At 41.9% G+C, this 27,197-nt stretch overlaps 1 protein-coding gene across 1 annotated transcript in view; it reads right to left on the bottom strand.

The window, feature by feature from the left end:
* Positions 1 to 27,197, bottom strand: part of LOC138953253 (uncharacterized) — a 158,551-nt gene that overhangs the window by 21,879 nt on the left and 109,475 nt on the right. The window contains exons 9-13 of the mRNA XM_070325052.1: positions 23,801 to 23,936; positions 22,931 to 23,164; positions 20,054 to 20,212; positions 13,973 to 14,141; positions 6,119 to 6,269 (exon numbers count right to left, since the gene is read on the bottom strand). Coding sequence (XP_070181153.1) covers positions 6,119 to 6,269; positions 13,973 to 14,141; positions 20,054 to 20,212; positions 22,931 to 23,164; positions 23,801 to 23,936 — 849 coding nt within the window. The remainder of the gene's footprint in view (positions 1 to 6,118; positions 6,270 to 13,972; positions 14,142 to 20,053; positions 20,213 to 22,930; positions 23,165 to 23,800; positions 23,937 to 27,197) is intronic.

The raw sequence follows: 27,197 nt of genomic DNA, 5'->3' as shown, positions 1-27,197 counted from the left end.
AACAGTTTAGAAATCAAATTGCAGTGTAGACTTCTCTTTTTCAAAATGCCCTTCAAGATCACAAAAACAGTTTAAGAGCCAGCAAGTAATTGAATTATGCCCGTATCACCATATCTCGGCCCTTTCTTTATTATTATATATACCTTTTTTATATATATAATCTATAGACGCCTTCAAGGAGGTTTAATTTTAAAGGCATGATATCCGCAGGGGGTATTTCGACTTACAAAACCCCAGACATAGGCCTACTAAACAAAAGCCGCCCGCATATTAATTACAGCAAAATCATTACGGTACCAGCAACCTCCGAATACATAGAACATTAGGACTTGTACTTCCGTCACGGAAGAAAAAACAAAGTAGTAAGGACACCTATTAAACAGCGGAGGCAAACAAAGAGGGGGGAGTGCGGTGGAGGAGGGTGAAGATTTCACAATGACGGCTATAGTGCGAGAGAAAGAGAGAGAGAGAGAGAGAGAGAGAGAGAGAGAGAGAGAGAGAGAGAGAGAGAGAGAGAGAGAGAGAGAGAGAGAGAGAGAGAGAGAGAGAGAGAGAGAGAGAGAGAGAGAGAGAGAGAGAGAGAGAGAGAGAGAGAGAGAGAGAGAGAGAGAGAGAGAGAGAGAGAGAGAGAGAGAGAGAGAGAGAAGGGGGGATGACAGATACATGTGGGCAAAAAAACCTAGAAAACTACCTGAGACGCCAATTTTTGTCTGTGTTTGTCGCCAAACAAATCTAAAATCAAGCATCAAATATAGATCGACGTACAAGGATCGAGGGAGTCGAAAAACTCAACAACAAGACACACGACACAACAAGACGCTACAAGGCACAACAAGACACAACAAGACACAACAAGACACAACAAGACAAGGCACAACAAGACACAACAAGACACTACAAGACACAAGACACTACACGACACAACAAGACACAACAAGGCACAACAAGACACTACAAGACACAAGAGACTACAAGACACAACAAGACACAACAAGACACTACAAGACACTACAAGACACAAGACACAACAAGACACAAGACACTACAAGACACTACAAGACACAAGAGACTACAAGACACAACAAGACACAACAAGACACTACAAGACACTACAAGACACAACAAGACACAACAAGACACAACAAGACACTACAAGACACTACAAGACACAACAAGACACAACAAGACACTACAAGACACAACAAGACACTACAAGACACAACAAGACACAACAAGACACTACAAGACACTACAAGACACAACAAGACACTACCAGACACAACAAGACACCACAAGACACAACAAGACACAACAAGACACTAAAAGACACAACAAGACACAACAAGACACTACAAGACACAACAAGACACTACAGGACACAACAAGACACTACAAGACACAACAAGACACAACAAGACACTACAAGACACAACAAGACACTACAGGACACAACAAGACACTACAAGACACAACAAGAGACACAACAAGAGACACAACAAGACACAACAAGACACAACAAGACACCACAAGACACAACAAGACACTACAAGACACAACAAGACACTACAAGACACTACAAGACACTACAAGACACTACAAGACACAACAAGAGACACAACAATAGACACAACAAGAGACACAACAAGACACAACAAGACACAACAAGACACAACAAGACACTACAAGACACAACAAGACACAACAAGACACAGCAAGACACAACAATACACAACAAGACACTACAAGACACTACAAGACACAACAAGACAGAGCAAGACACTACAAGACACAACAAGACACTACAAGACACTACATGACACTACAAGACACTACAAGACACTACAAGACACAACAAGACACTACAAGACACTACAAGACACTACAAGACATAACAAGACACTACAAGACACTACAGGACACAACAAGGCACAACAAGACAAGGCACAACAAGACACAACAAGACACTACAAGACACAAGACACTACACGACACAACAAGACACTAAAAGACACAACAAGACACAACAAGAGACTACAAGACACAACAAGACACAACAAGACACTACAAGACACTACAAGACACAACAAGACACAACAAGACACCACAAGACACAACAAGACACTACAAGACACAACAAGACACTACAAGACACTACAAGACACTACAAGACACAACAAGAGACTACAAGACACAACAAGACACAACAAGACACTACAAGACACTACAAGACACAACAAGACACTACCAGACACAACAAGACACCACAAGACACTACAAGACACAACAAGACACTACAAAACACAACAAGACACAACAAGACACAACAAGACACTACAAGACACAACAAGACACAGCAAGACACTACAGGACACAACAAGACACTACAAGACACAACAAGAGACACAACAAGACACAACAAGACACAACAAGACACAACAAGACACTACAAGACACAACAAGACACAACAAGACACTACAAGACACAACAAGACACTACAAGACACAACAAGACACTACAAGACACAACAAGAGACACAACAATAGACACAACAAGAGACACAACAAGACACAACAAGACACAACAAGACACTACAAGACACTACAAGACACAACAAGACACTACAAGACACAACAAGACACAACAAGACACAGCAAGACACTACAATACACAACAAGACACTACAAGACACTACAAGACACAACAAGACAGAGCAAGACACTACAAGACACAACAAGACACTACAAGACACTACATGACACTACAAGACAACAAGACACTACAAGACACTACAAGACACAACAAGACACTACAAGACACTACAAGACATAACAAGACACTACAAGACACTACAGGACACAACAAGACACTACAAGACACAACAAGACACTACAAGACACACCGAGACACTACAAGACACTACAAGACACAACAAGGCACAACAAGACACAACAAGGCACAACAAGACACAAGACACTACAAGACATAACAAGACACTACAAGACACAACAAGACACTAAAAAACACAACAAGACACTACAAGACTGGCAATACAAGACACTACAAGACACTACAGGACACTACAAGACACACCAAGACACAACAAGGCACTACACTACAAGACACTACAAGACACAACAAGATACTACAAGACACACCAAGACACAACAAGACACAACAAGGCACTACAAGACACAACAAGACACTACAAGACACAACAAGACACTACAAGACACAAGACACTACAAGACACTACAAGACACAACAAGACACAACAAGACACTACAAGACACAACAAGACACAGCAAGACACAACAAGACACAACAAGACACTACAAGACACTACAAGACACAACAAGACAGAGCAAGACACTACAAGACACAACAAGACACTACATGACACTACAAGACACAACAAGACACTACAAGACACTACAAGACACAACAAGACACTACAAGACACTACAAGACATAACAAGACACTACAAGACACTACAGGACACAACAAGACACTACAAGACACTACAAGACACAACAAGACAATACAAGGCACAACAAGACACAACAAGGCACAACAAGACACACCAAGACACTACAAGGCACAACAAGACACAACAAGACACTACAAGACACTACAAGACACTACAAGACACAACAAGACACTACAAGACTGGCAATACAAGACACTACAAGACACTACAAGACACTACAAGACACACCAAGACACAACAAGGCACTACACTACAAGACACTACAAGACACAACAAGATACTACAGGACACACCAAGACACAACAAGACACAACAAGGCACTACAAGACACAACAAGACACAACAAGACACAACAAGACACTACAAGACACAAGACACTACAAGACACAACAAGACACTGCAAGACACAACAAGACACAACAAGACACAACAAGACACTACAAGACACAACAAGACACCCATTTTAGCCACAAGTTACAGAACCCACAGCCTACTGCGCGCTGTCAGCTTTAAAGTGGCGAGCTAATGTCGTCCACGATAGCGCGTGATAGAGTATCAAGGGAGATAATTCTTGACGCCACGTCTCAGTTGGTGATCAAGAAAATCCCAAAGTCGGCAGGTAGCAAAGCTACCTCCTTTTCTACAAGAAATGCGTACCTGCTGAAAATCACAAGTAGAGTTGTGCCCTTTTGGCATGGAACCCACAATCTCTTTCTGAAGCGAAGTCTGCAGGTAGTAAAGTGAAATATCTACCTCCGCCAAGAAGGCATAACAGGTAAACATCACAAGGACACTTCACCCCTTTTGGCATGCCATTCTCAATCTGTTTCTGAAGCGACTCGATTAGATGTTCAAAGAAAATATATGCGCAGCCCCGTATTTCATGGGCTGTGCAATTTCAGATACGTTTGAAAGGATAGATAGTGCCATCCAGGTAAAAACCGCGGGAAAACTCTTTGGGGAGATGAGATTTTGTTGTGTTTGTTTGTGTTGTTTCTCAAAGGATGAAAGATGTGTTTGCGATCATCAGGCAGGCTGATCGGGGGCTGTTTCGTAACACTGAAAGACATTAAAGAAAGGTTGAGATGGGTGTATGTTATTTCTGGTTGCAGTGATCGGCGTCGTTATCTGCTTGTGTGTGTGTGTGTGTGTGTGTGTGTGTGTGTGTGTGTGTGTGTGTGTGTAAGTGCGTGCGTGTGTGCGTGCGTGCGTGCGTGCGTGAGTACGTGTGTGTGTGTGTGTGTGTGTGTGTGTGTGTGCGTGTGTGTGTGCTCGAGCGCGCCTGTGTTTCTCTGTGTGTGGTCCTAATTATGCGGGCATTTGCTTATTCGTATTCGTATGTGTTTATCCAGTGACGAATCTCAAAGTCAAAGAAGAACATCAGAAACACCTTACTCTTCAAACCAAACAGCTGTCTACTTGTAGAGCACAGACACAGAGAACGTAACAGTTTTAACAGGTGTCTGCAACAGCGTAAGACACCTCAAAGGAAAAGAAACAACCGAACAAGCATTCTCGATGAGTCAAAGGTTGGATGATGCCCCTGGCACTGCACAATCACAATACACTCCAAAGGAAAACACACACAGAGGCACATTGAACATGTCAAAACTAGAAGTGCCAGCAATACAAACCACCACAACAGTGTAATGTCACAGTGTACGAAGCCTCTTTTGTGCTTATCGTTTCCTTCTTTTTAAGTTTACAGAATACAATATAAACATTTAACAAGTCGCGTAAGGCGAAAATACAATATTTAGTCAAGTAGCTGTCGAACTCACAATACACACGCACGCACATACACCACGACCCTCGTTTCGATTCCCCCTCGATGTTAAAATATTTAGTCAAAACTTGACTAAATATAAAAAGTGGTAAAGAAAAAAAAGAGACTTATTCTGGACTGTTCACAACACCAATGATCTTGGACTTTCAACCGAAAGGTCCTTAACCGCGGATCAGGAGCAGAAGAAGGAGGGGGTGGAGGATGAAAAAGGCGATGTTTACGGCGATGACACGGAAGAAGATCAAGAATAGGAGAAGGAGAAAACGAAAGGAGAAGGGGTATCGTCCGCCTTATCAGATATTATATTGCTTTTAAGAGCACGTTTTTAAGCTTTGCTTGTTGTGCTTGTTGTGCTCCACTTCTTAATTTGATTGTATGCGGCATTGTTAACTGTATTTTTCTGAATAAACGTTTTGAACCAAAGGAGAAGGGGAAGGGGTAGACGAGGAGGAGATGACGTCGACGACAACGACGACGATGGCGAAAACGTAAAAAAAGTATCCAAAGAAGGACAAAGGGAGAAGAGCGACAACGATTATGACGACGGAGAAGAAGAAGGTCGCTGCCACAACCAGCACCGTATACACCGCCACCACTATCGCATATACCACCACCACCACCACCACCGTCAACAACAACAACAACCAAACAAGAACAACAACAACCCACAACCAATGTCCCCCAGTCATTCTATACTCACCATGGCCATGGCAACCTGTCTGGCCAAGAACAGCATGTCGTTGGGAGTGATGACCTCGTTTTCAACACCGCCACACACACCACCAACACGACCATCACCAACAACACCCCATATTCCTCTAATTATGTTATTCCTATACTCACCATGGCCATGGCAACCTGTCTGGCGAAGGACAACATGTCTGTCGGCGTGATCACCCCGTTCTCGATCCCGCCACAGTCCTGAAGCATGGAGTACTGGATCTCACTGGGACCGTTGGCTCTCTTCTGCAGATCTCCTTCCATTCGACACTTTCTGTTGAAAACACACAGAACAAAACAAGATGCGTTTAGCTAAGCAAACATTGTCTACAGACCTCACTGGGACTACTATAGTAGTTAAGCCTGTCCTTAACTGGGCGAATTCGACTACGCGAAGTGTACTTCGCGAAGCTAGCCGCACGGAGCTTTAAGCACTGAGTTTTCGGTAAAAAGACTTCGCGAAGCTGGGCGCACGGAGCTTAAGCACTGAGTTTTCGGTAAAAAGACTTCGCGAAGCTGGGCGCACGGAGCTTTAAGCACTGAGTTTTCGGTAAAAAGACTTCGCTAAGTCTTAAGGCGGTCCTTCACCAACAAACTCAGTGCTAAAGCTTTGTGCGGTATTCTTCGCGTAGTCGACTGACTTCGCCGAGTTAAGGACAGGCTTTAGCTTAGTCGACTTCGGGCTCAAATAAGGACAGGTTTTACAGGTAGCACATATCATAGCGACTATGACACCGTGTCTCAGCGGGAAAACAATGGCTCATGCAATTCTAAAAAGTGCTCGATGGACTATGTGCGGTCAGTGCAATGATCCTGCCATGCTGTGAACATTCACTACAAACGCTGTTATTGTCCTTGTCGAGCAAACAAGACAAAAAAACACCAAAAAAACCATTCGTGAACGGCAACATAGCCGACTATCGACTTTCTAGCGAAATGCGTATTCCAGGCGTAAATAGTTAACAGGAAGAATCATAAACATAATACGCCCCTTTCTAAATTGGGGAACATGCCGAAGGTTTTTGAGTTATTACAGTAAACAAAGGAAACACATGAAAACAAAGGAAGGCGGAGCAGAACACAAAATGAGCCACCAAGCCATTGCCTAACCTTTTTTTTTTATAAATCACAGAACTCGACACTTTCTTTTAGGCGTCTTTTGACGGTTTTCCTGATAATCAGTGTTGCGTTTAACCTGCAGATTGCAAAAGCGGGGTAGGCCTATGGAGTGTTGGCGGTGGCAGATTGCAGATGTCTGAAAATAGGTAATATCTCTTCACGTCGCCGACAGTGCAAAACAGCCGATATAAAAACAGAACCCAAGTTAATGCATCTTTTAAGGCTTTTTGCACAAACCCAGCTGTTTTTAGTCTCAAATTATCCCCAGACCGATACACCGCAAGACGAAAGAAAACCCGTGAATTCCGCAGCAAGAAAATCCAAGCTCTGACCCCATCCGACAAATCACAGCGGCCCATAAAAATTAATTCCTAATGCTCATCCCGCCATTCCAGAAAAGCTTGGATGCTACAAACGCAACACGCCGCAACAATTACTTTTCATTATTCACGACACCGGAGGAAAAAATCCCTCAGTGACAGTAGCACGTGAAACGCGGCCCATCTGACAATTAAGCCGTGGAGCGTGTCACTGAACGATGAACACACATGTTACCTACCATGCGTCAATCTGTACGTTCCGTGTGTAATTCTTGACCTATAATATATAGTTTGGATTAGAAGATCGGTCAGCCATTGCTTCGTGTGATTTGGGTTGTGTAATCCTTTTCAGCTGTTGGATGGGTATGCTCTGAATTGAATCATTTTTGATATAGTAGGGTGGTAAAGAGAGACAGATAGGGGGAGGGACAGAGAGAGAGAGAGAGAGAAAGAGAGAGAGAGAGAGAGAGAGAGAGAGAGAGAGAGAGAGAGAGAGAGAGAGAGAGAGAAAGAGAGAGAGAGAAAGAGAGAGAGAGAGATAGACAGAGACAGAGACAGAGACAGAGAGAGACAGAGACAGAGACAGAGAGAGAGAGAGAGAGAGAGAGAGAGAGAGAGAGCGAGAGACTGAGACTGAACTGAATTTTACAAGGATAAAGATTTAAGGCTGGGCCTTTTCTTACCATCTGTCCTTGGGACGAAAAACACACCCAAAAACACACACAGACACACACAGACACACACACACACACACAATACACACAGAGAGACAGAGACAGACGGGAAGAGATGAATATTATTATATAGACAGAGAGCAAGAGACAAATACCTAGATGGATAGAGAGAGAAAGAGATAGAGAGAGACAGAGACAGAGAGCGAGAAAGAGACAGAGAGCGAGAAAGAGACAGAGAGCGAGAAAGAGACAGATAGCTTGATTCTAAGAGAAAAGTGGTCAACAGAGAAGGCATATGGTCTTACTTACATGAGTATCAATCAATCGGACATACCCTGCGCACAATATGTTATGATGATCATCTAAACAGCATGGCATATAATTATGTCTAAGAACCGTTCTTTATAACTAAAGAAACATTCGGTTTAGCCTCCCAATTTTTGCCTTTAGAATAGGGCGCCTAGTGCGTACAATAAACTTTTATGTAATAAGACTCCGGCAAACGTCTCGCATTAATTATGTATTCGTCTACGTTGAGCGCCCCTTTCCTCACGCTCCCCTCACCCCCCCCCCCCCCAAAAAAAAAAAAAAAAAAAAAAAAGAAAAGAAAAAAAGAAGAAGAAGTTAATGTTATCATATTCACGGCAGAAGCTCATATGATGTTGTGGTTCGCTGGAATTTTACTGCAAAACAAGCAGTGATTACAGACTTCCGAATGACTGCATGTACATATATACGAGAACGTGAATCTCAACTTGACTTATTTTTTCGCCCTCCAATGTGTAGCTAAGCGCGTACACACGATAGGACGCGAGCCAAAGATGTCAAGTGCGATAGCATCCTTTTACGTCGGAAACTGCGCAGCAATTTGACCAACGAGTGTATACAGAAAAAAACTAAAGGCAACAAAATAAAATTAAAAAAATCTAAATGCAAACCAGATAGAAACAAAAATCAGTCAAATATCTTCCCGACAGGCAATCTGTAACCACAGACTGCCCTTATCTACAGAGATGATGGAAAAGGTGCACGAAAAAAAAATTCGGCCGGATATCACCAGACATCATCCGGAAGTCCGCAGCAAATGGCAAATCTCACTGGAATTGCCGGGGCAAAATTAGGTTTCACGGAAATCAATTTTTCGAGTTCGTAACAGGGAAGAAGAGAGGTAGACTGGGTGCACTGGAGTATAGGTAATGACAGAACAGCAGGAGGAGATTTTGGAGGAGGGGGTAGACGAGGAAGAGGAGGAATAGACGAGGTTGTTAAATAACTGTGGTGTTCGTTTTTGTTAGGAGGGGGGGAGAGAGAGAGAGAGAGAGAGAGAGAGAGAGAGAGAGAGAGAGAGAGAGAGAGAGAGAGAGAGAGAGAGAGAGAGAGAGAGAGAAAGAGAAAGAGAGAGAGAGAGAGAGAGAGAGAGAGAGAGAGAGAGAGAGAGAGAGAAAGAGAAAGAGAGAGAGAGAGAGGAGGGGGGTGTAGAAAGACAGACAGAAAAACGTGACACAGACACACAGACAATCAGACAGACAGACAGACAGACAGTCAGACAGAACGACAGACTGACAAATAGACGGAAAGAAAGCTTGGAAATCATCAACCAACCGTCATTTAATTTCACTAACAACATCATTTTTCTTCTGTTTTGGTCACGCCTGTACACATTATCAACCTACGGTCGTTTGAGTTGTACAAAGGCAATAGGCGTGTCATTGCTAGGTACATTTGATCCTACAGCACTAGAACTAACCCCTGACATGTGATAAGCAGCTTTGAAGTTACAGTCTCCATCCGTCAATGCATGGGTTAGATGCTGATTATACCTTCATAAACTCCGCTCGCATAGAGGTAGATAACGACAACATTTATTAAAAATCATTTTCTTGAGCTAATTCCTTTTTGTAAATTGTATCGGTTCCGACTTTGCTCCAAAAGAAAGGTGTGTATGTCTAGTCGATAATGGAATTCTGCCTTTTGTTTTTATTTGCGTGATACATTAATTTCAGCTTTTCGGTTCACAGTTTTTAATCGATATTTTCCCCGTCTGCATTTTGTTATATATTCCAAAAGGGACATTTTGTCACTTTCGTCTCAGGTCGTACACGTTTAATCTGTTGGCATTTCAGTTACATCTATGGGACACTTTGGTTCTTAATTATGCCCACCTACAAAAGATTAGAATCTGTTCTTAAAATTATTGGTGTCTCCTCCCTAACCGAGTTAACATTGTCACAATTACCGTCAGTCATTACGCGCGTAGTGGGCACAGGACCTCTTATAAGACACAAACAGCAACATAAATGTATAACAGCGAGAACTAAAACCACCATTTCGTATTGTTCTTATTTTTTGCAATGGCAGCGGATGAGAAAACCGCTTTTTTTATCATCCGTCATAATCCATATTTCGTTTCCTATTTCGGGATACCTGTTTATTTACAAGGACTTCACAACAACACCTGAAAAAAAGCACCGAACCGGAAATCAACGAATTTAAAAGTCTGCAGAAACGAACGCGACAAAAATAGAATGGCTGCCGAGCCAGCTTCCGGTTTGAAAGTAGCACAGCACCGGAGGCGCAACTTGATGACAGCGAAAAAGAAAGAAGCTGCTCAATAGACCGCCGGCTATGTTTATTCAATATCTGACAGTGGCAGCACGGTGCCTATACAACACCACATCCTCGTCTATTAATGAGGCAGACAAAAGGAAAAGCAAGAGGGAAATATAAAGGGGAAAATGAACGACTGTCGGGAAAAGGAGGAGAAGAAATGAATAATTGATTGTAGGCCTACGGACTGGAGTAGCAACAACTGACAGATTTAATCTATCGATTCGCCATTCGTCACAATAATATTCTTTGCAAGCTTTTGGAGGAAAGAGAGAATGCTTACTGTCCTACAGGCTAAATATTTCGCCTCTCAAGGACAAGATATGAGTTATACGATTCCAGTTTTACGCCCTCATGGCTTTTGACGAGATACACAAGTGTATGCGTGTTTAGGTGGTATCAGCCATCTGCACTTATGGCAGAATGACCGAGGTCTATTATGCAAACGGCAATGCCAAGCTTTTATACAGTGACTCGAGCAAAAGCGGTTGCATCACTCAAGATTTACTTTGACAGCCGTACACCTAATAACAACTGATAGTGCTATGCTTGTCGCTCCAGTGAAATCTAGACTAGGTCGAACGCCTTAGCTGCCCCTCCTCTGCTGTTTTGGTCGTGTGCAGAAGACATAACACTGGTCAAAGACTGGCCAAAGGCTACGGCTGGAGCGATTGCTTAAAGTTCACAAGGCAAAAAGGATCGGGAAAAGAACAATTGTTAGGGAGTACGCCATCGTGTAGAAAACATCCGCTGCTGCAGATGTTGTTACTGACTGTCTCTCTGTATCTGTCTGTGTGTCTGTCTGGATGTCTGTTTGTATGTGTGTCTGTGTGTCTGTCTCTCTCTCTATCTCCAAACAGAATTTCTTTACACCGTTTTCTATTCCATTTCTCCTTTCTCCTTGCCTTAAATGTACCGTGGTTTTAAACGCACACGTGCATTTACTAAAACCATTGACACAACATACCCTGCATGTTATCGTTACAGCGTGTTGTTGGAGGTCCATTAATCATACAGTTCTAGCTATCACCTGCCTATCTTTGTTGCCTTTCACCCAGCTTTCTCCGACTAGCAGAGGATACCAACATAGCATCACTTGCATCTGTTGTATTCTTTTGTTCTTTTGGGGCAAGCCAGCTTATATTAGTCATCGCCGGCTCACTCAGTGAAGTACAAAACCTACGACTAGCAAAGTAACCCGCAAGCAGAGGAATAAGCACAGACTACACAGCTTATTGTGAATTTCTTTTTTGTAATCGAAGACTGTTCCCTTTAAGCAAATGGCACACCACGAGGCCGAACAACGAGCAATGTTCGGCGAAACTACGTCACAACGCTTGACTATCATCTTCGCTTAACATCTGGAAAGTTTTTCTGTTAAACGCAACAAACAAACACAAAAAACCCACACACATGCAGAAAGAGGGGGACATGCATGTATGGGCTGAGAGAAACAAAAATTGAGAGAGGGAAAGAGGGAAAGAAGAAGAGAAAGGGCCATCGGAGAGAGAGAGAGAGAGAGAGAGAGAGAGAGAGAGAGAGAGAGAGAGAGAACAAGAACAAGAACAAGAACAATTCTTTATTTTACGAGGGTAATAGAGTAAGCAGTGATCTGCTTTTTTACATCTGGCCCTCGCCCTAAAGAGGGACTAGTCTAAAATTGCTAAAGAATAAGCAAGTAAAGAAAACAAACTACTGCTACATGATTATAATAGAAATGAAAGTAAGAACATATCATCAATTTACATACAATACATTGCTTAAATGAAAAATGTAAGTTCATTTGACATGAGTTAAGAATTATAGAGTAGATTGCACTGACGCAACAACGTTGTAAGTGCCATGCCCATTGACATACACTGCATTCGAAAGAATCAGTGTATATACAAATAATAATACATTGTTAAAAAGCACCGGTTGTTCGTTTTAACAACCATTCTAGCGACAACAGATGTTTATTTATACTTCATGAGATAAGACGTATATCTGGTCTTAAAAACGTTTGTGCTGCTAGTTTGCCGTAGGATTGTCGGAAGAGTGTTCCAGAGACTGCTACCTGAATAGACTAAACTACAGAGAGAGAGAGAGAGAGAGAGAGAGAGAGAGAGAGAGAGAGAGAGAGAGAGAGAGAAAGAGAGAGAAAGAGAGAGAGAGAGAGAGAGAGAAAGAGAGAGAGAGAGAGAGAGAGAGAGAGAGAGAGAGGGACAGAGAGAGGGGGACAGAGAGAGGGGGACAGATAGACAAGACAGATAGAGACGGAAGCGGAGACGGAGAGATTGTCAAATAAACAAAAACCTAAAGGGAAAATTTAACCCAAGGGAAGTAAACTTTCCGACCGAGAGGGAGGAGGACAAAGGTGGCAGAGACGAACAATGAACTAACGAAGCAGAAACGTAGGAATGTACACACAGACTGAAAAGGGCCCAGAACGGCCCCAGCAGAGGTAACACAAAATCCTCCGTGCTTTTAATGAGCGCAAAAGAATTCCACGTCAGATCTCTTTTGTTTTCCGCCTGTTACCTGGGTGTGTCGCAACCATCTTCACTTACTGAAAGATGTTGACGGTTTTCTAGTTAAGGCAAAGCAAAGCAGAGGAGTCGACACAAAGCGTGTTTAAATTAAGCATGGTGGGGAAGGGGGGTTGTATTTAAGTCAAGTTGGTCAGAGGTATAAAGAAGAAGAAGAAGAAGAACTGAGAAGAAGAAGAAGTAGAAGAAGCAGGGCAGAGAAGAAGAAGAAAGAGTAAAAGAAGAAAAAGAAAAAGGAGGGGGAGGAGAAGGAGGAGGAGGAGGAGAAGGGGGAGGAGGAGAAGGAGGAGGAGGAGGGAGATTATAAACAGATTAGCATAGTCTGAGAAATACAGCATTAGAAAAACAAACAAGGAAAGAGAGAGAGAGAGAGAGAGAGAGAGAGAGAGAGAGAGAGAGAGAGAGAGAGAGAGAGAGAGAGAGAGAGAGAGAGAGAAAGAGAGAAAGAGAGAGTGAGAGAGAGAGAGTGAGAGAGAGAGCAGGAGAGAAAGAGAGAAAAGGCAGAGAGAGAGAGAGAGAGAGAGAGAGAGAGAGAGAGAGAGAGAGAGAGAGAGAGAGAGAGAGAGAGAGAGAGAGACAGAGACAGAGACAGAGACAGAGACAGAGACAGAGACAGAGAGAGACAGAGAAAAAGACACGGAAAAGAAAGACAGATGGACATATCAACAAACAAATGGGACACATTACAAACTGACATACACACAATCAAAGAAAACAGTGCGGACTCACTTTAGGAAGTTCTGCAGGTTGCCATAGGGCACGTACTCCATGACCAGAGCTATGGGGTCTGAGATGGTACAAGCTCCCACCAGGCACACGATGTTGGGGTGGGTACCTAGCCTCTTGACCAGGCTGATCTCAGCCAACAGATCTTCTCTGTACGACAGCGGGGCACCCTCTACAAGAACACAGACAAGAACGAGTGTAATACAAAATCATTAGGCTTATACCAGACAAGTCAGAATGTGACTCATGGTTTATTTAATTATTTGACAAAATCAGACTCACATGGTTTGGACGAAAACCCAGTTTCATCACCATCATTATCACCATCATCATCGTTATCTTCACCAACATCATCGATCATCATTATCATCGTCGTCATGATCATGATCATCGTCATCGTCATCATCATCATCAGCAGCATCAACATCATCAGCATGATCGTCAGCATCAACCAGAGATACCTTGCAGAACTTCATTATTGATACCTATTGATACCTATGATCACAGAATCCCCCAAATATGTTGGCAACAAAACTGCTATGCTTGCAAAAACGAGATCCGCTATGTCACCTAATCGACTTTTCACAACAACAAAAAATAGTACTGGAGGCAGATGGGAATGAAAGAGAGAGAGAGAGAGAGAGAGAGAGAGAGAGAGAGAGAGAGAGAGAGAGAGAGAGAGAGAGAGAGAGAGAGAGAGAGAGAGAGAGAGAGAGAGAGAGAGAGAGAGAGAGAGAGACTCAGAACTTTATTACAAAAGGATAAAGGTTTTAGGCAAAGCCTATTCTTCCAACCTGTCCTTTATACAACACGTAAAGACAGACGCACGTACAAAATATAGATTGAATCATATAAAATACAGAAATACATTGTATGGAATGCACACAATGTGCATTTAAGGAATTACATAAGGAGAACTCAAAAATTACAGAATTACATTGACATAGTTATATCTTTCATTTGGGAATGAAGTTGCTCAGATCAGCCGTTAACACTAGTACAGAATGTTTAGCAAAATAACAATCGAACAAGACATTTCATTCACGAATGATGTGTGAACGTGACTGTCTCTTAAACATTTTCACCGAAGTTGCATTTCTTATCTGTTGGGGGAAGGAGTTCCAGAGAAATGCTCCTGAGAAGGCTAAGCTCGATTTGTAGAGGTCTATGCGAGGTATAGGAGGGATGATTTTTTGGGACCCATATCTTTTTGTGGCATGTTTGAAATGTGATTGCAAATATTTAGGACAGTCGTCATTTAGAATTTTATACATGAACACAGCCTTGTTTAACGTCAACTGATCTTTCAAGGGGAGGAAATTCAGGAGCTTTAGTTTATCATCCGTGGACCTATTTAAATCATACAGAATAAGTTTTGCAGCTCGGCGATGCAGGGAATTGAGTCTTTTTAAATGAACATCACTGCAGTTATCCCAAAGTGTTGAAGCGAAGTTTATATGAGGCATTATATGTGTGTGTGTTTGTGAGCGTGTGTGTGTGTGTGTGTGTGTGTGTGTGTGTGTGTGCGTGTGTGTGTGAGAGTGTGTGTGTGTGTGTGTGTATGTGTGTGTGCGTGCGTGCGTGGGTGAGAGAGAGAGCCGTCGCGATACAACCTTCGTGGTTGAAAACGACGTTAAACACCAAATAAAGAAAGAAAGAAAGAGAGGGAGAGAGACAGAGAGAGAGACAGAGAGAGAGAGAGACAGAGAGAGAGAGAGAGAGAGAGAGAGAGAGAGACAGAGACAGAGAGAGGAGAGAGAAAGAGAGAGAGAGAGAGAGAGAGAGAGAGAGAGAGAGAGAGAGAGAGAGAGAGAGAGACAGACAGACAGACAGACAGACAGACGGAAAGAGACAGACAGACTAGACAGAAACAGAGAGAAAGTCATCAGCTTACCAGCCAGACAGCCAGACAGGTAGAAAGAATTCAAACAAGCAAACGAAATAAACAAAAACGGTACACCAAAAAAAACCAAAAAGATGCTACACTAACTGACAGATACCCAGGGCCCTCTCCGCTTTGCTTTGAAAAGAGAATTGCTATATTTTGGGGAGGAGGCGCAGACGGTTTGCACAGAAGGTCCTAACACCTTCTTGCGTCAGCCGTACTTTGTTTAAGAGCAAGACAAACAACAAACTTTCTTCTCTTCAATCTGATAACACCGACGGAAAGAACAGGTTTCCGACAGAAGGGCAGGAAGGGAAAGAAAACATTGGGGTTAGGCTAAAGTAAGCACAACAAAAACTCGCATTTCACCACTACTTTTCTGTGTGTGTGTGTGTGTGTGTGTGTGTGTGTGTGTGTGTGTGTGTGTGTGTGTGTGTGTGTGTATAAAGTGAAGCTATCACAAAATTTCGCCGCAAATCCTAATGGGAGGAAAAAGAATCGAGAAGACGAAGACGAGAAGTGTTGTCGTAAATTGGCTCCAAGTACAACAGCCCCTTTCAAAATATTTCGCAGAGTTCGGGATAAAATATCGCCGCCATATGGTAGAGGTCCCTTTCATGGCACTGCTGTGCAGCAAGCATAAGAAAGAAAGAAAATCAAATGCATACAATTTTGCCCGAACACCTGAGTTCAAATCTTTTTACCTCCTTCTTTTTTATTTTTTTGTGAAAACATACAACGGCAAGCAACAAAAAGAAACTAGAGTGAAATTGAGAACAGGACCGGATTGCATTCCAATGTTTAAGGTCAAATTGCCAAAAAAGACGCGTGGTTGCATACCTTTTTCCATTTTAACAACTTCGCCGGGCAACAAAAAAATCTTCATAAAAAAAGGCCTAGAAGCCTGCATTCATACTTCTCTTTTCTTTACACAAAACCGTAAGCAACATAAAGACACCTACATGAAATTACCACACCCACAAAACTTGAGTCTTTAACAACATACTTGTTTCCCCCTAATAGAACCACACAGAATCATAAAGTTACAGCATGAATGGAATTACTAGAAATCCTGCTTATCGCCATATAGGTATGGTAATAAATTACGAATTTACTTTTATTTGTTACCAAATGTCAGAAGAATGCTCTTTGCCATCATTGTACTTGAATGTTCTTCTATGATTTGTCTCAGGGGAAAGGGTGCCATTTGGGGAGAGTATACAGTTTGGACCATCATGTATCGTTAAAATAACATGATGTTTGTGTCAGAAAATAGTTTCTCAGCTCAATGGTAGAATTTTGCTGACATCAACAAAAATGCAAATATTGGGATAAGACCGAAGAACGTTCGCAGGAATGCTACGAATGAGGGAGGAATTCATACAGGTGAGAAACATCCCTCAGATATTCTGCTTCACTTTTTGTACATAACTGTTTGTTGTCTCACGAAACAGTCCTCTCTTTCCATTCAACCTCCTCAAGCTTTCCTCCACGGATCTGTCTATGTGTCTATGTGTATGTGTCTGTCCGCGCGTCCGTCCCTCCGTTCAGATCATCCGTCTCCGACTTTTTGTCAATCTGCCCTAACTCTTGTTATCGTCCCCACTCACCGTCTGTCTGTTCTTTCCGCTGTTTATCTGTTTCTTTCAGTTCTCAACTCTATCTCATCGTCTGTCTGTTCTTTCCGCTGTTTATCTGTTTCTTTCAGTTCTCAACTCTATCTCACCGTCTGTCTGTTCTTTCCGCTGTTTATCTGTTTCTTTCAGTTCTCGGCTCTATCTCACCGTCTGTCTGTTCTTTCCGCTGTTTATCCGTTTCTTTCAGTTCTCGGCTCTATCTCACCGTCTGTCTGTTCTTTCCGCTGTTTATCCGTTTCTTTCAGTTCTCGGCTCTATCTCACCGTCTGTCTGTTCTTTCCGCTGTTTATCCGTTTCTTTCAGTTCTCAACTCTATCTCATCGTCTGTCTGTTCTTTCCGCTGTTTATCTGTTTCTTTCAGTTCTCGGCTCTATCTCACCGTCTGTCTGTTCTTTCCGCTGTTTATCAGTTTCTTTCAGTTCTTGGCTCTATCTCACCGTTTGTCTGTTCTTTCCGCTGTTTATCCGTTTCTTTCAGTTCTCGGCTCTATCTCACCGTCTGTCTGTTCTTTCCGCTGTTTATCCGTTTCTTTCAGTTCTCAACTCTATCTCACCGTCTGTCTGTTCTTTCCGCTGTTTATCCGTTTCTTTCAGTTCTCGGCTCTATCTCACCGTCTGTCTGTTCTTTCCGCTGTTTATCCGTTTCTTTCAGTTCTCGGCTCTATCTCACCGTCTGTCTGTTCTTTCCGCTGTTTATCCGTTTCTTTCAGTTCTCGGCTCTATCTCACTGTCCGTAGTTTTCCCCTGCTTATCTGTTTATTTCAGTTCTCGACTCTATCGCACTGTTTGCTTGACAGTGTTAAGGATGACTACGTCTTTTCCCTCATTGTCTAAGAAAGCAATGCTACTGATTCAAAATGATTATACATTTGAAATGAGTGTTGTAGCTTGTGAATATAAACAAACAGACGCTTGCCCCGACAAGTGAAAGCATAAAGTAAACAGTCCAAGAATAACATAGAAGAAAAATGTGCCAGGTTTCTAAGTTCTTCTGCAAACAGATATCAGTCTTCCAGAAACAGACAATTATCGTTAGTTTATTATCTGCTGGGGATTTACCTGTGCCAAGAGACATAGAAGAAGCATCGCCATATTAACCAAGTCGCCCATCAAACATACAGATCAGTAAGCAACAATCTATAAAAACCTAGAAAATCCTTTGCGAAAATTACCACCTTTTGTGTCACAAAGGACGACAACCTAACTTTGGACTCTGTGAGCCCAAGATCCCTCTAAGACAATTACCGCCTCTTCGTCACAAAAGACAAAACTACACATTCAGAGCCTGTGAGTCAACCCTGCTGGGCTTCAGCAACAGAAGTACCTGACAACAAACAGTCCCGCCAGGTGTCCACAAACAGATCCAGGTTTTTCCCTTTCGGCCTTGCGCGACCCCACAGTAGACACATGAAAGCGGGTAGGCAAAAGGCACCCGTTTTAGAGCCTTTGAAGTACTGCCAACACTCACCAACACCGGGTGGCGACGGGAGGATTCCGGAATCCCTACCCTGAATACCTTGGTACCCGTCTCTGGCTTTTGATCTGGTGGGATATACATGTTGTGTGCTTTGGCTCTGGTGGTCGTTTGTGTGTTTTGCTGGTGGCAACCATTGTGGAAAACAATTGTCTGTGTACGTTAGCTTTATTCGTTTTTCCTTGTTGAGTATTATTTGGCACCAGTGGAAGTTTTCAGTAAATAATGTTTTTGTGTCCGGTGCTGTCTTTTCTGTCATCTTATTGTTTCAATGTTCTTTTCTTTGAGTAAAGAGAAACGTTCTGTGCAATAAGCCGCCTGCTTCAAGAAGTCTAACACTCTTCCAGTCTGGCCTCATGAAAGCAGGTATCGGAGAGAAGAAAACAAGAAAATGTGTTGGACTCGAGAGACAAGTGGAGGGCAGTGAAACACATCAATCCCACCACAATGAACCCACATTCTAGAACAATCTCAATAGTCTGCCTCACATCTATGGCTCACATGAACAACTTCACATGTTCAAGGCAATAAACAAACGAAAAGATTAAAAAAGAAAAAAGAAAAAATATTAGAAAAAAGAAATAATTGAAAACCGGAAAAAAAGGAGGAACAAAAAAACAAATAAAAGAAACCCCAGCCACTCCCCCAATACAAAACAACAACAACAACAACAACAACCACCCACCAACAGCCAACCTACCAACATGCCAACCAACAAACCATCCAACCAAATAACTCAGCAACCTTCCCAGTCATCCACAGCATCACTGCACAACCTTCCCCTTTTTTCCTATGGCATTTCACCGTGACAGGGGAGGCTACCGCTCCTTTCACAGCAGACTCTGCACCCGAGTTGTTGGCCTTTAAGTCAACACCTCTGGATTGTGGAATTCTGTTTGTGATGGGGTCTGGTGGTTTCCGATTGTCTGTATGTTCATGGAAACCTTCGGGTTTGCATAACAGATTTTATAGGGCTAAGAAATTGGCCCTAACATTTTCAATCCTGTTTGATTGCACTTCGCCTTCCGAGGTGATCGTAGTGTTACGGCACTCGGTTACATCACAAAGACACAAAATCAAACCTCTCACCTTTGACGAGCTTGATGGCGACCCTGTGGTCAGAGTAATAGCCAGTGACCACCTTGCCAAACGCTCCCTGTCCAAGGGGGGTGCTAAACTTGAGCTTCTGGGGATCCAGCTCCCACTCATCACAGAACACCATCAGTTGGTTAGAGTAGTCAGTCTTGCCTGTTTGAAAGAAAGAAAAATGGCGGCTGGAGTTTGGTTCAATATGTGAAGGGACCCTTCTAGTGCCAAACGAATTCATGGTGATAGTTTTGTTGTTGTTCGATATAAAATGCTAACATGCAAGGTTCATGCTCGACAAGATCATTTCTTGATCAAAGTGCAACAGTTCAGCTTCAACCACCTACAGTCAACGTGTAAAAGTACAGTTTTAATTAAAATTCTCTGTCGCAGAATGTTGTCTGAAAAGTAATTTTGAAGGGCTTTGACGAAGGGCTCTTATTTTTCTCTGGAGAAGCCTCATCTATTTAAGTCAGTGGCATCGTTTTCATCCACGTCGTAGTTATTTGACACCCTTAATTAATTGCCTTCTTCTCTCATTTCCTCTTTGCCCCCAGGCTATGGTGCATACCGTTACATTTTAAGTGCCTATTTACTGTACCCATTTATCATTGTCCTTTACTGCTGACTGTTTCTTTCAGTTCCTTCTTTTGGCCATACCCTTAAAGGCACCGCCACCACACACTACTAGCTGATGATGTAGCAAAAGAAACAGCAAAAATACAACAACACAAAAACAACAACGTGCTTAACATTCATATCATCTTCACCCCAGCTCTAACTCCAATACCGATCTTCCCTTCCATATATTAACAGCTATTGTGTTTTCAGCGTAGCAATAGGGTCCGATATTTAGACGAGACAAGTATGATGCCGACGAGTCGCATTATACTTGTTCGAGTCTAAATATCGGACCCTATTGCTACGCTGAAAACACAATAGCGATTATATAGCTGTTCTGACCTTGATTTGTTGTTCCAAACTTACAAAATGACAGTTTTTGCGTCGATGCGTTGATCTCAGGTTTTGATAGCAGACGCTGTTTCTTATGCGCATTAGTTTTGCGCAGGCGCCACACTGACTTTGTTAAACAGCTTTTCAAAAGTTCATTCGTATGCAACAAAAAGAAGTTTGAGTTTTTTTAATTTTGAACAAGACTACTTATATGAAGAAGACCAAAACACAACATCAACGGAAAACTAGAAACAACTGAAGAACTAGGATGCAACAAGGGGAGGAGAAGAGAACAGCTAATCCGTACAACCCGAGCAGACGGCAGCGAAGTTTTCATTTTGGGTGAATGGCATTTATACTTGTCTAGCTCGTCATGAAGCGAATTTTTTAACCTCAGTTATAAACGACTACATGAATGTTAGTGCCATGGGTCGATCATCAATACTTCAGAGGGGAAGTGGGGTATTCAGTGTGAAGTTACGAGGTAAGAAAAACCGAATGCGAAAGTTTGTCTCAGTCGGCAACTGAGCTCACACAGGCACACAAAAACGGCTGTTCCGTTTTACCCCCCTGTTTGAACTACATCTTTTGACTTTGGGCATTTTGTGGTGTTTAGGGACAGAAAATAGTTGGTTTAGTCCTGTTTCATCGGGAAGTTAGCAGAAAAGGTTATGCTATCGACATTTGTAAAGCTGAAAAACATTTCCGAGAAGAATTTCAAGTTGTCAGTGTATGCTGTTGTCGATTGAAACATCGTGTGGTACAGATGGGTAAACCGGAACCATGCGTCTTTGTTATTGCCAATATGCTTTTGGATATTGGCAAAAATGGCCGACTTCCGTAGCATTATGCTTTGATGAACGGAAAAGAGATGTGTGAGACCATCCAATCACAGCCCCCGAATTCCCCCACGTGTCCATCAGAATAGCTATATACCTGCATGAAGCTTGCCATACATCCTCCGCTTGGTCACCCCACCCTCTACAAGTTTCGTCCACTATCCGCTTCACACCCCCTCCATCCCTTACACTCCCTCCCAACCCCAGTCCCCCCTCCCTCCCACCTAACTTCCAAAAAGCCTGTTTTGGAAGAAAGAAAACTGGCGGGTATAGAAGTTGTTTTGTCTGATACACATATATATGTGAAGGAACTCTTCTAATGCAAAACGAGTTGATGGTTTTAGTTGTGTGTGTGTGTACGTGTGCGATTCATACATAATAATAATAATAATAATAATAATAATAATAATAATAAAGTATATTTATATTGCGCCTATCCCTCACAAAAAACAAAAATATTTGGCTCTAAGCGCATTACAACATGTGTAGGGACTTGGTACAATCAAATACAATAACACAATATACAGTCGGTCTCTTGGGTAAAAATGGGAAAAGCAGCTTCGACATTTAAACACTGCTACTAAAAAATCCTCTAACAATGCATACTGCTTTACAATATGCATTTATGTATAAATATAGTTAAAGAACATCGAGTTAATAGGAATTAGAAAAGGTTCTTATGATAAAACTATCTAGCGAACGACGAAGAAGAAGAAGAATAAAACTATCAATGTCAATGTATAACAAGTCATTCAACGTAAATGGCCAAAGAACAACAACAAAGCAATAATAATAAAACAGTTATACTCAATGGCTAATAACGAGGCAGAACTAAATAGTATCGACACAAGATTAAAACAAAACATATTCCTGGAGACACATTTATACATGTATCAAATAATCAATATACAAAATACAGCCCTCGCACACTCGCACACACACGCCAAGGCACGTGTAGTCGCACTCATACACCGCGACAGCTATCGCGCGCACGTACAAGGGAAAAAACACATGCCAACATACAACGTTAATGGAAGACACGATCATTTTCTTGGTTTGAAGCAGAACAAGACAAAAAGTCACTGACCTCCCACACTGGACTTGTAGCTGTTGCTCTTGGCCACCGTTGTCTTGGGGATGATGATGCCCTTGAAGCTCTGGCGCTTCTTGTAGAGGAAGAGGACGGTGCAGGCCACGAACACCAACACGGCCAGACACGACAAGCCGATTATGACACCGCTCACAGCTTTCAGGGGATCCTCTAGGAAACAGAAAAAAATGGAAAAAAACAAAAAACAAATTGAGAAAAAAAGAAAAGAAGCACGACAGCATCCATGATGCAACATTATGATAGTTCATTTGTACACGTTTGGCAATGAGTCTTCATCAGGGTGACACGCCAGGCAACAAACAGACAAGGATGGTTGATTGGTTGACGATTGTTCATGTCCTTTCAACCAAGTTGGCTATTTGGGGCCGATTCTTTTCTTTTACAGACAAGGAGGTGGTAGGAATAAGAAAAAGAAAAGATTTAAGTCAATTAATTGTGGTCATGACATTTTAAGGAAGTGAAGGGAACAAGTAGATAAGGCCCATGACAGTAACCGTCCTCTAAAGCTTCGTGTTTTTATTTTTATTCCAATTTTAGTCGCAGCAAATTTCTTCGGGTATCGCCCCACAAAAAAATAGCTCCATATTTCTCCCTTGCTTGGTCAACAGTTTATGGGACACATTTTTATTTGGCCGTCATTTTGGGGGCCAGAAACTTTAAATGTGCTCTACTTTTTTGAAGCACATTTTGAGGGGGCCAGAAACTTTCAATGTGCTCCACTTTTTTGAATCAATTTTGAGGGGCACATTTAAATGTGCAGTTAATGAATAATACACGTTTGCCCAAATAATGCGGGAATACTGACATCGCTCTACAAGGATAATTATCATCATCATCACAACTTACTGGTCATACTGAGAGTGGCTGGCGTCTGGATGGCGAAATCCAGCGTTGAGGTGTTAAACTCGTGACGACTGTCATCTAAGATGTTCCACGTTGTGGGCTTCAGATCTCCTTCTTCTGGCGGGGCGACCAGCTCAATCTGGAGAGAAGCGTATTTAAGACGATGAAAGAAAGTCAAGTGTTCGGGGGAGGAGGGTTGTGGTAGGAAGCGTATGAAGTGTGAGAGAGTGTATGTGTGTGTGTGTGTGTGTGTGTGTGTGTGTGTGTGTGTGTGTGTGTGTGAGAGAGAGAGAGAGAGAGAGAGAGAGATAGAGAGAGAGAGAGAGAGACAGACAGACAGACAGACAGACTGAGACAGAGAGTGGGATGAGTGAGAGAGGGAGAGACATACATACATACAGAGAGAGAGAGAGAGAGAGAGAGAGAGAGAGAGAGAGAGAGAGAGAGAGAGAGAGAGAGAGAGAGAGAGAGAGAGAGAGAGAGAGACTCAGACTCAGACTCAGACTCAGAACTTTATTACAAAAGGATAAAGGTTTTAGGCAAAGCCTATTCTTCCAACCTGTCCTTTATACAACACATAAAGACAGACGCACATAAAAAATATAAATTCAATCATATAAAATACAGAAATACATTGTATGGAATGCAACACAATGTGCATTTAAGGAATTACACAAGGAGAACTAAAAAAAATTACAAAATTACATTGACATAGTTATACCTTTCATTTGGGAATAAGTTGCTCCGATCAGCTACACATCCGTTAACATTAGTACAAAATGTTTAACAAAATAACAATCGAACAAGACATTTCATTCACGAATGATGTGTGAACGTGACTGTCTCTTAAACATTTTCACTGAAGTTGCATTTCTTATCTGTTGGGGTAAGGAGTTCCAGAGAAACGCTCCCGAGAAGGCTAAACTCGATTTGTAGAGGTCTATGCGAGGTATAGGAGGGATGATTTTTTGGGACCCATATCTTTTTGTGGCATGTTTGAAATATGATTGCAAATATTTAGGACAGTCGTCATTTAGAATTTTATACATGAACACAGCCTTGTTTAACGTCAACTGATCTTTCAAGGGGAGGAAATTCAAGAGCTTTAGTTTATCATCCGTGGACCTATTCAAATCATGCAGAATAAGTTTTGCAGCTCGGCGATGCAGGGAATTGAGTCTTTTTAAATGAACATCACTGCAGTTATCCCAAAGTGTCGATGCGAAGTTTATATGAGGCATTATGTGGGCGTAATAGAACATTTTGAGTGCTGCAGAATCAGCGTAATGCCTTAATTTTGATAACAGGTACAAATTTTTTGATACTAGTTTGCAAATATTACTCAAATGAGTTGAGAGAGAGAGAGAGAGAGAGAGAGAGAGAGAGAGAGAGAGAGAGAGAGAGAGAGAGAGAGAGAGAGAGAGAGAGAGAGAGAGAGAGAGAATTGAACTTTATTTAACAAGGATACAGATTTAAGGCTACGCCTTTTCTTACAATCTGTCCTTGGGACGCATAGACACACAATTATATAATTAAAAAATTAAAAATTAAAAAGTTAAAAAGTTAACCAACAAAAGGAGGTCGGAAAACGTGATAATAAAGATGACGATGATGATGATGATGATGATGATGATGACGATGATGATGGTGATAATGATGATGATGATGATGATGAAGATGAGGCATGAAGAGCATACATATGTGGTTATTCATAAAATCAAATGCATACTATGCAGGTAATTAAAAATACAAGCTGGTAGCAATCGAACATGTAGCAATAGTGTAACAAAAATATGTTCAGAATATACAATGCACAGCATATATTTGACGAAATACTAAGTGTGGTAGGGGAAAGTCGCTAAACCTGGAACAGTTAAGGAGAAACAGCCGTACCAGACACAAAAATGGATATTGCAAAGCGTTCTTTATATTGTCACATACTAGACTCTATCAGTAAATAAACGAACCACATAAAATAAAATAAAAGTCACGCAACTCATCAGACTGATCATAATAAAAATGTCTGCATTTGTTCCAGGTTGGACGCATGGGTGTGTAAAGTGGAACACTGTGTTGTCAAACTCGGAACACATACAAACACACCCTGACTCTCTTTCTAGCTCTGTCTGTGTCTCTCTCACACACATATACACCCACACACTCTCATTCACACACAAACATGCACACATTGCCACACACACAAGATAAATAAATACGTCATAACATTTTGATTAAGCCATTTTATGTAAATGTCTTTTTTTCAACATCATAATTTGATTTTTACCAAGGAAATTACAAATCGGATAACAATTTAAGCCTTAAATGTAAAACAAAAAGATAAATAAGGGCTAGGTCTAAAAAGGACTGAAAAACAAAACCTTTAAAAAAAAGGAAAAAATAGGCAAAGAACCGATTTCGCAGACAATGTCCTTTGTCTTCTACTGTCAGCGCAGTCATCGTGTGATTACTGTGTGCACTTCTGGCACTATAACATATCCTCAGGGGAGTTGGTGCCACATATGAAGCAGTACCACGAAATTTCGCAGCTTCATTTGTACCCCTCTTCTGTTGACAAATAGATATAAAAGGGCTACCTGCCCAATTGACTCAAATGTAAAAATCATTACGCATAAAGTCTGAAAGCAAATAACTAAGAACAGATTTAAGAACTGATTTTGCAGACACACAAAAATTGCTAAGTACATATTTCGAAGTCCTTTTGTCCGCTGCTGTCAGCGCAGTCCTCGTGTGTCCACTGTGTGCACCTCTGGCACTGTATGATGTTCTCAGGGGAGTTGGTGCCACACATGAAGCAGTACCAAGTGCTTTCCCCCGGGATAGAACGCATCGTCGAGAATGTTTTCCTTTTTTCCCTCTGATCAGAAGATATTCCCCTCTTGTTTCTCTGAGCAGAAGATGTTGTAGCTTCATTCTTTCCTCTTTTCTGTTGACCTGCGCGCCTTTTTGCAAGTGAAATCTCCAGCTTTTGCCCGGCCTTCGTCGAAAATTGCTTTGCCAAAATTTCAATCAATTTGATTGAAAAATGAGGATGTGACAGTGCCGCCTCAACTTTTACAAAAAGCCGGATATGACGTCATCAAAGGTATAAATCGAAAAAATGAAAACAAGTCCGGGGATATCATTCCCAGGAACTCTCATGTCAAATTTCATAAAGATCGGTCCAGTAGTTTAGTCTGAATCGCTCTACACACACACACACGCACAGACACACACAGACAGACAAACACACACACACACACACACACACACACACACACACACACACACACACACACACACACACACACACACACACACTCACATACACCACGACCCTCGTCTCGATTCCTCCTCTATGTTAAAACATTAGTCAAAACTTGACTAAATGTAAAAAGGGGTC

Source organism: Littorina saxatilis, linkage group LG17, assembly GCF_037325665.1.
Source record: "Littorina saxatilis isolate snail1 linkage group LG17, US_GU_Lsax_2.0, whole genome shotgun sequence".
NCBI lineage: Eukaryota > Metazoa > Mollusca > Gastropoda > Littorinimorpha > Littorinidae > Littorina > Littorina saxatilis.
The sequence above is the reverse complement of the archived record's forward strand: the minus strand, read 5'-3'. Positions and strand labels throughout refer to the sequence as shown.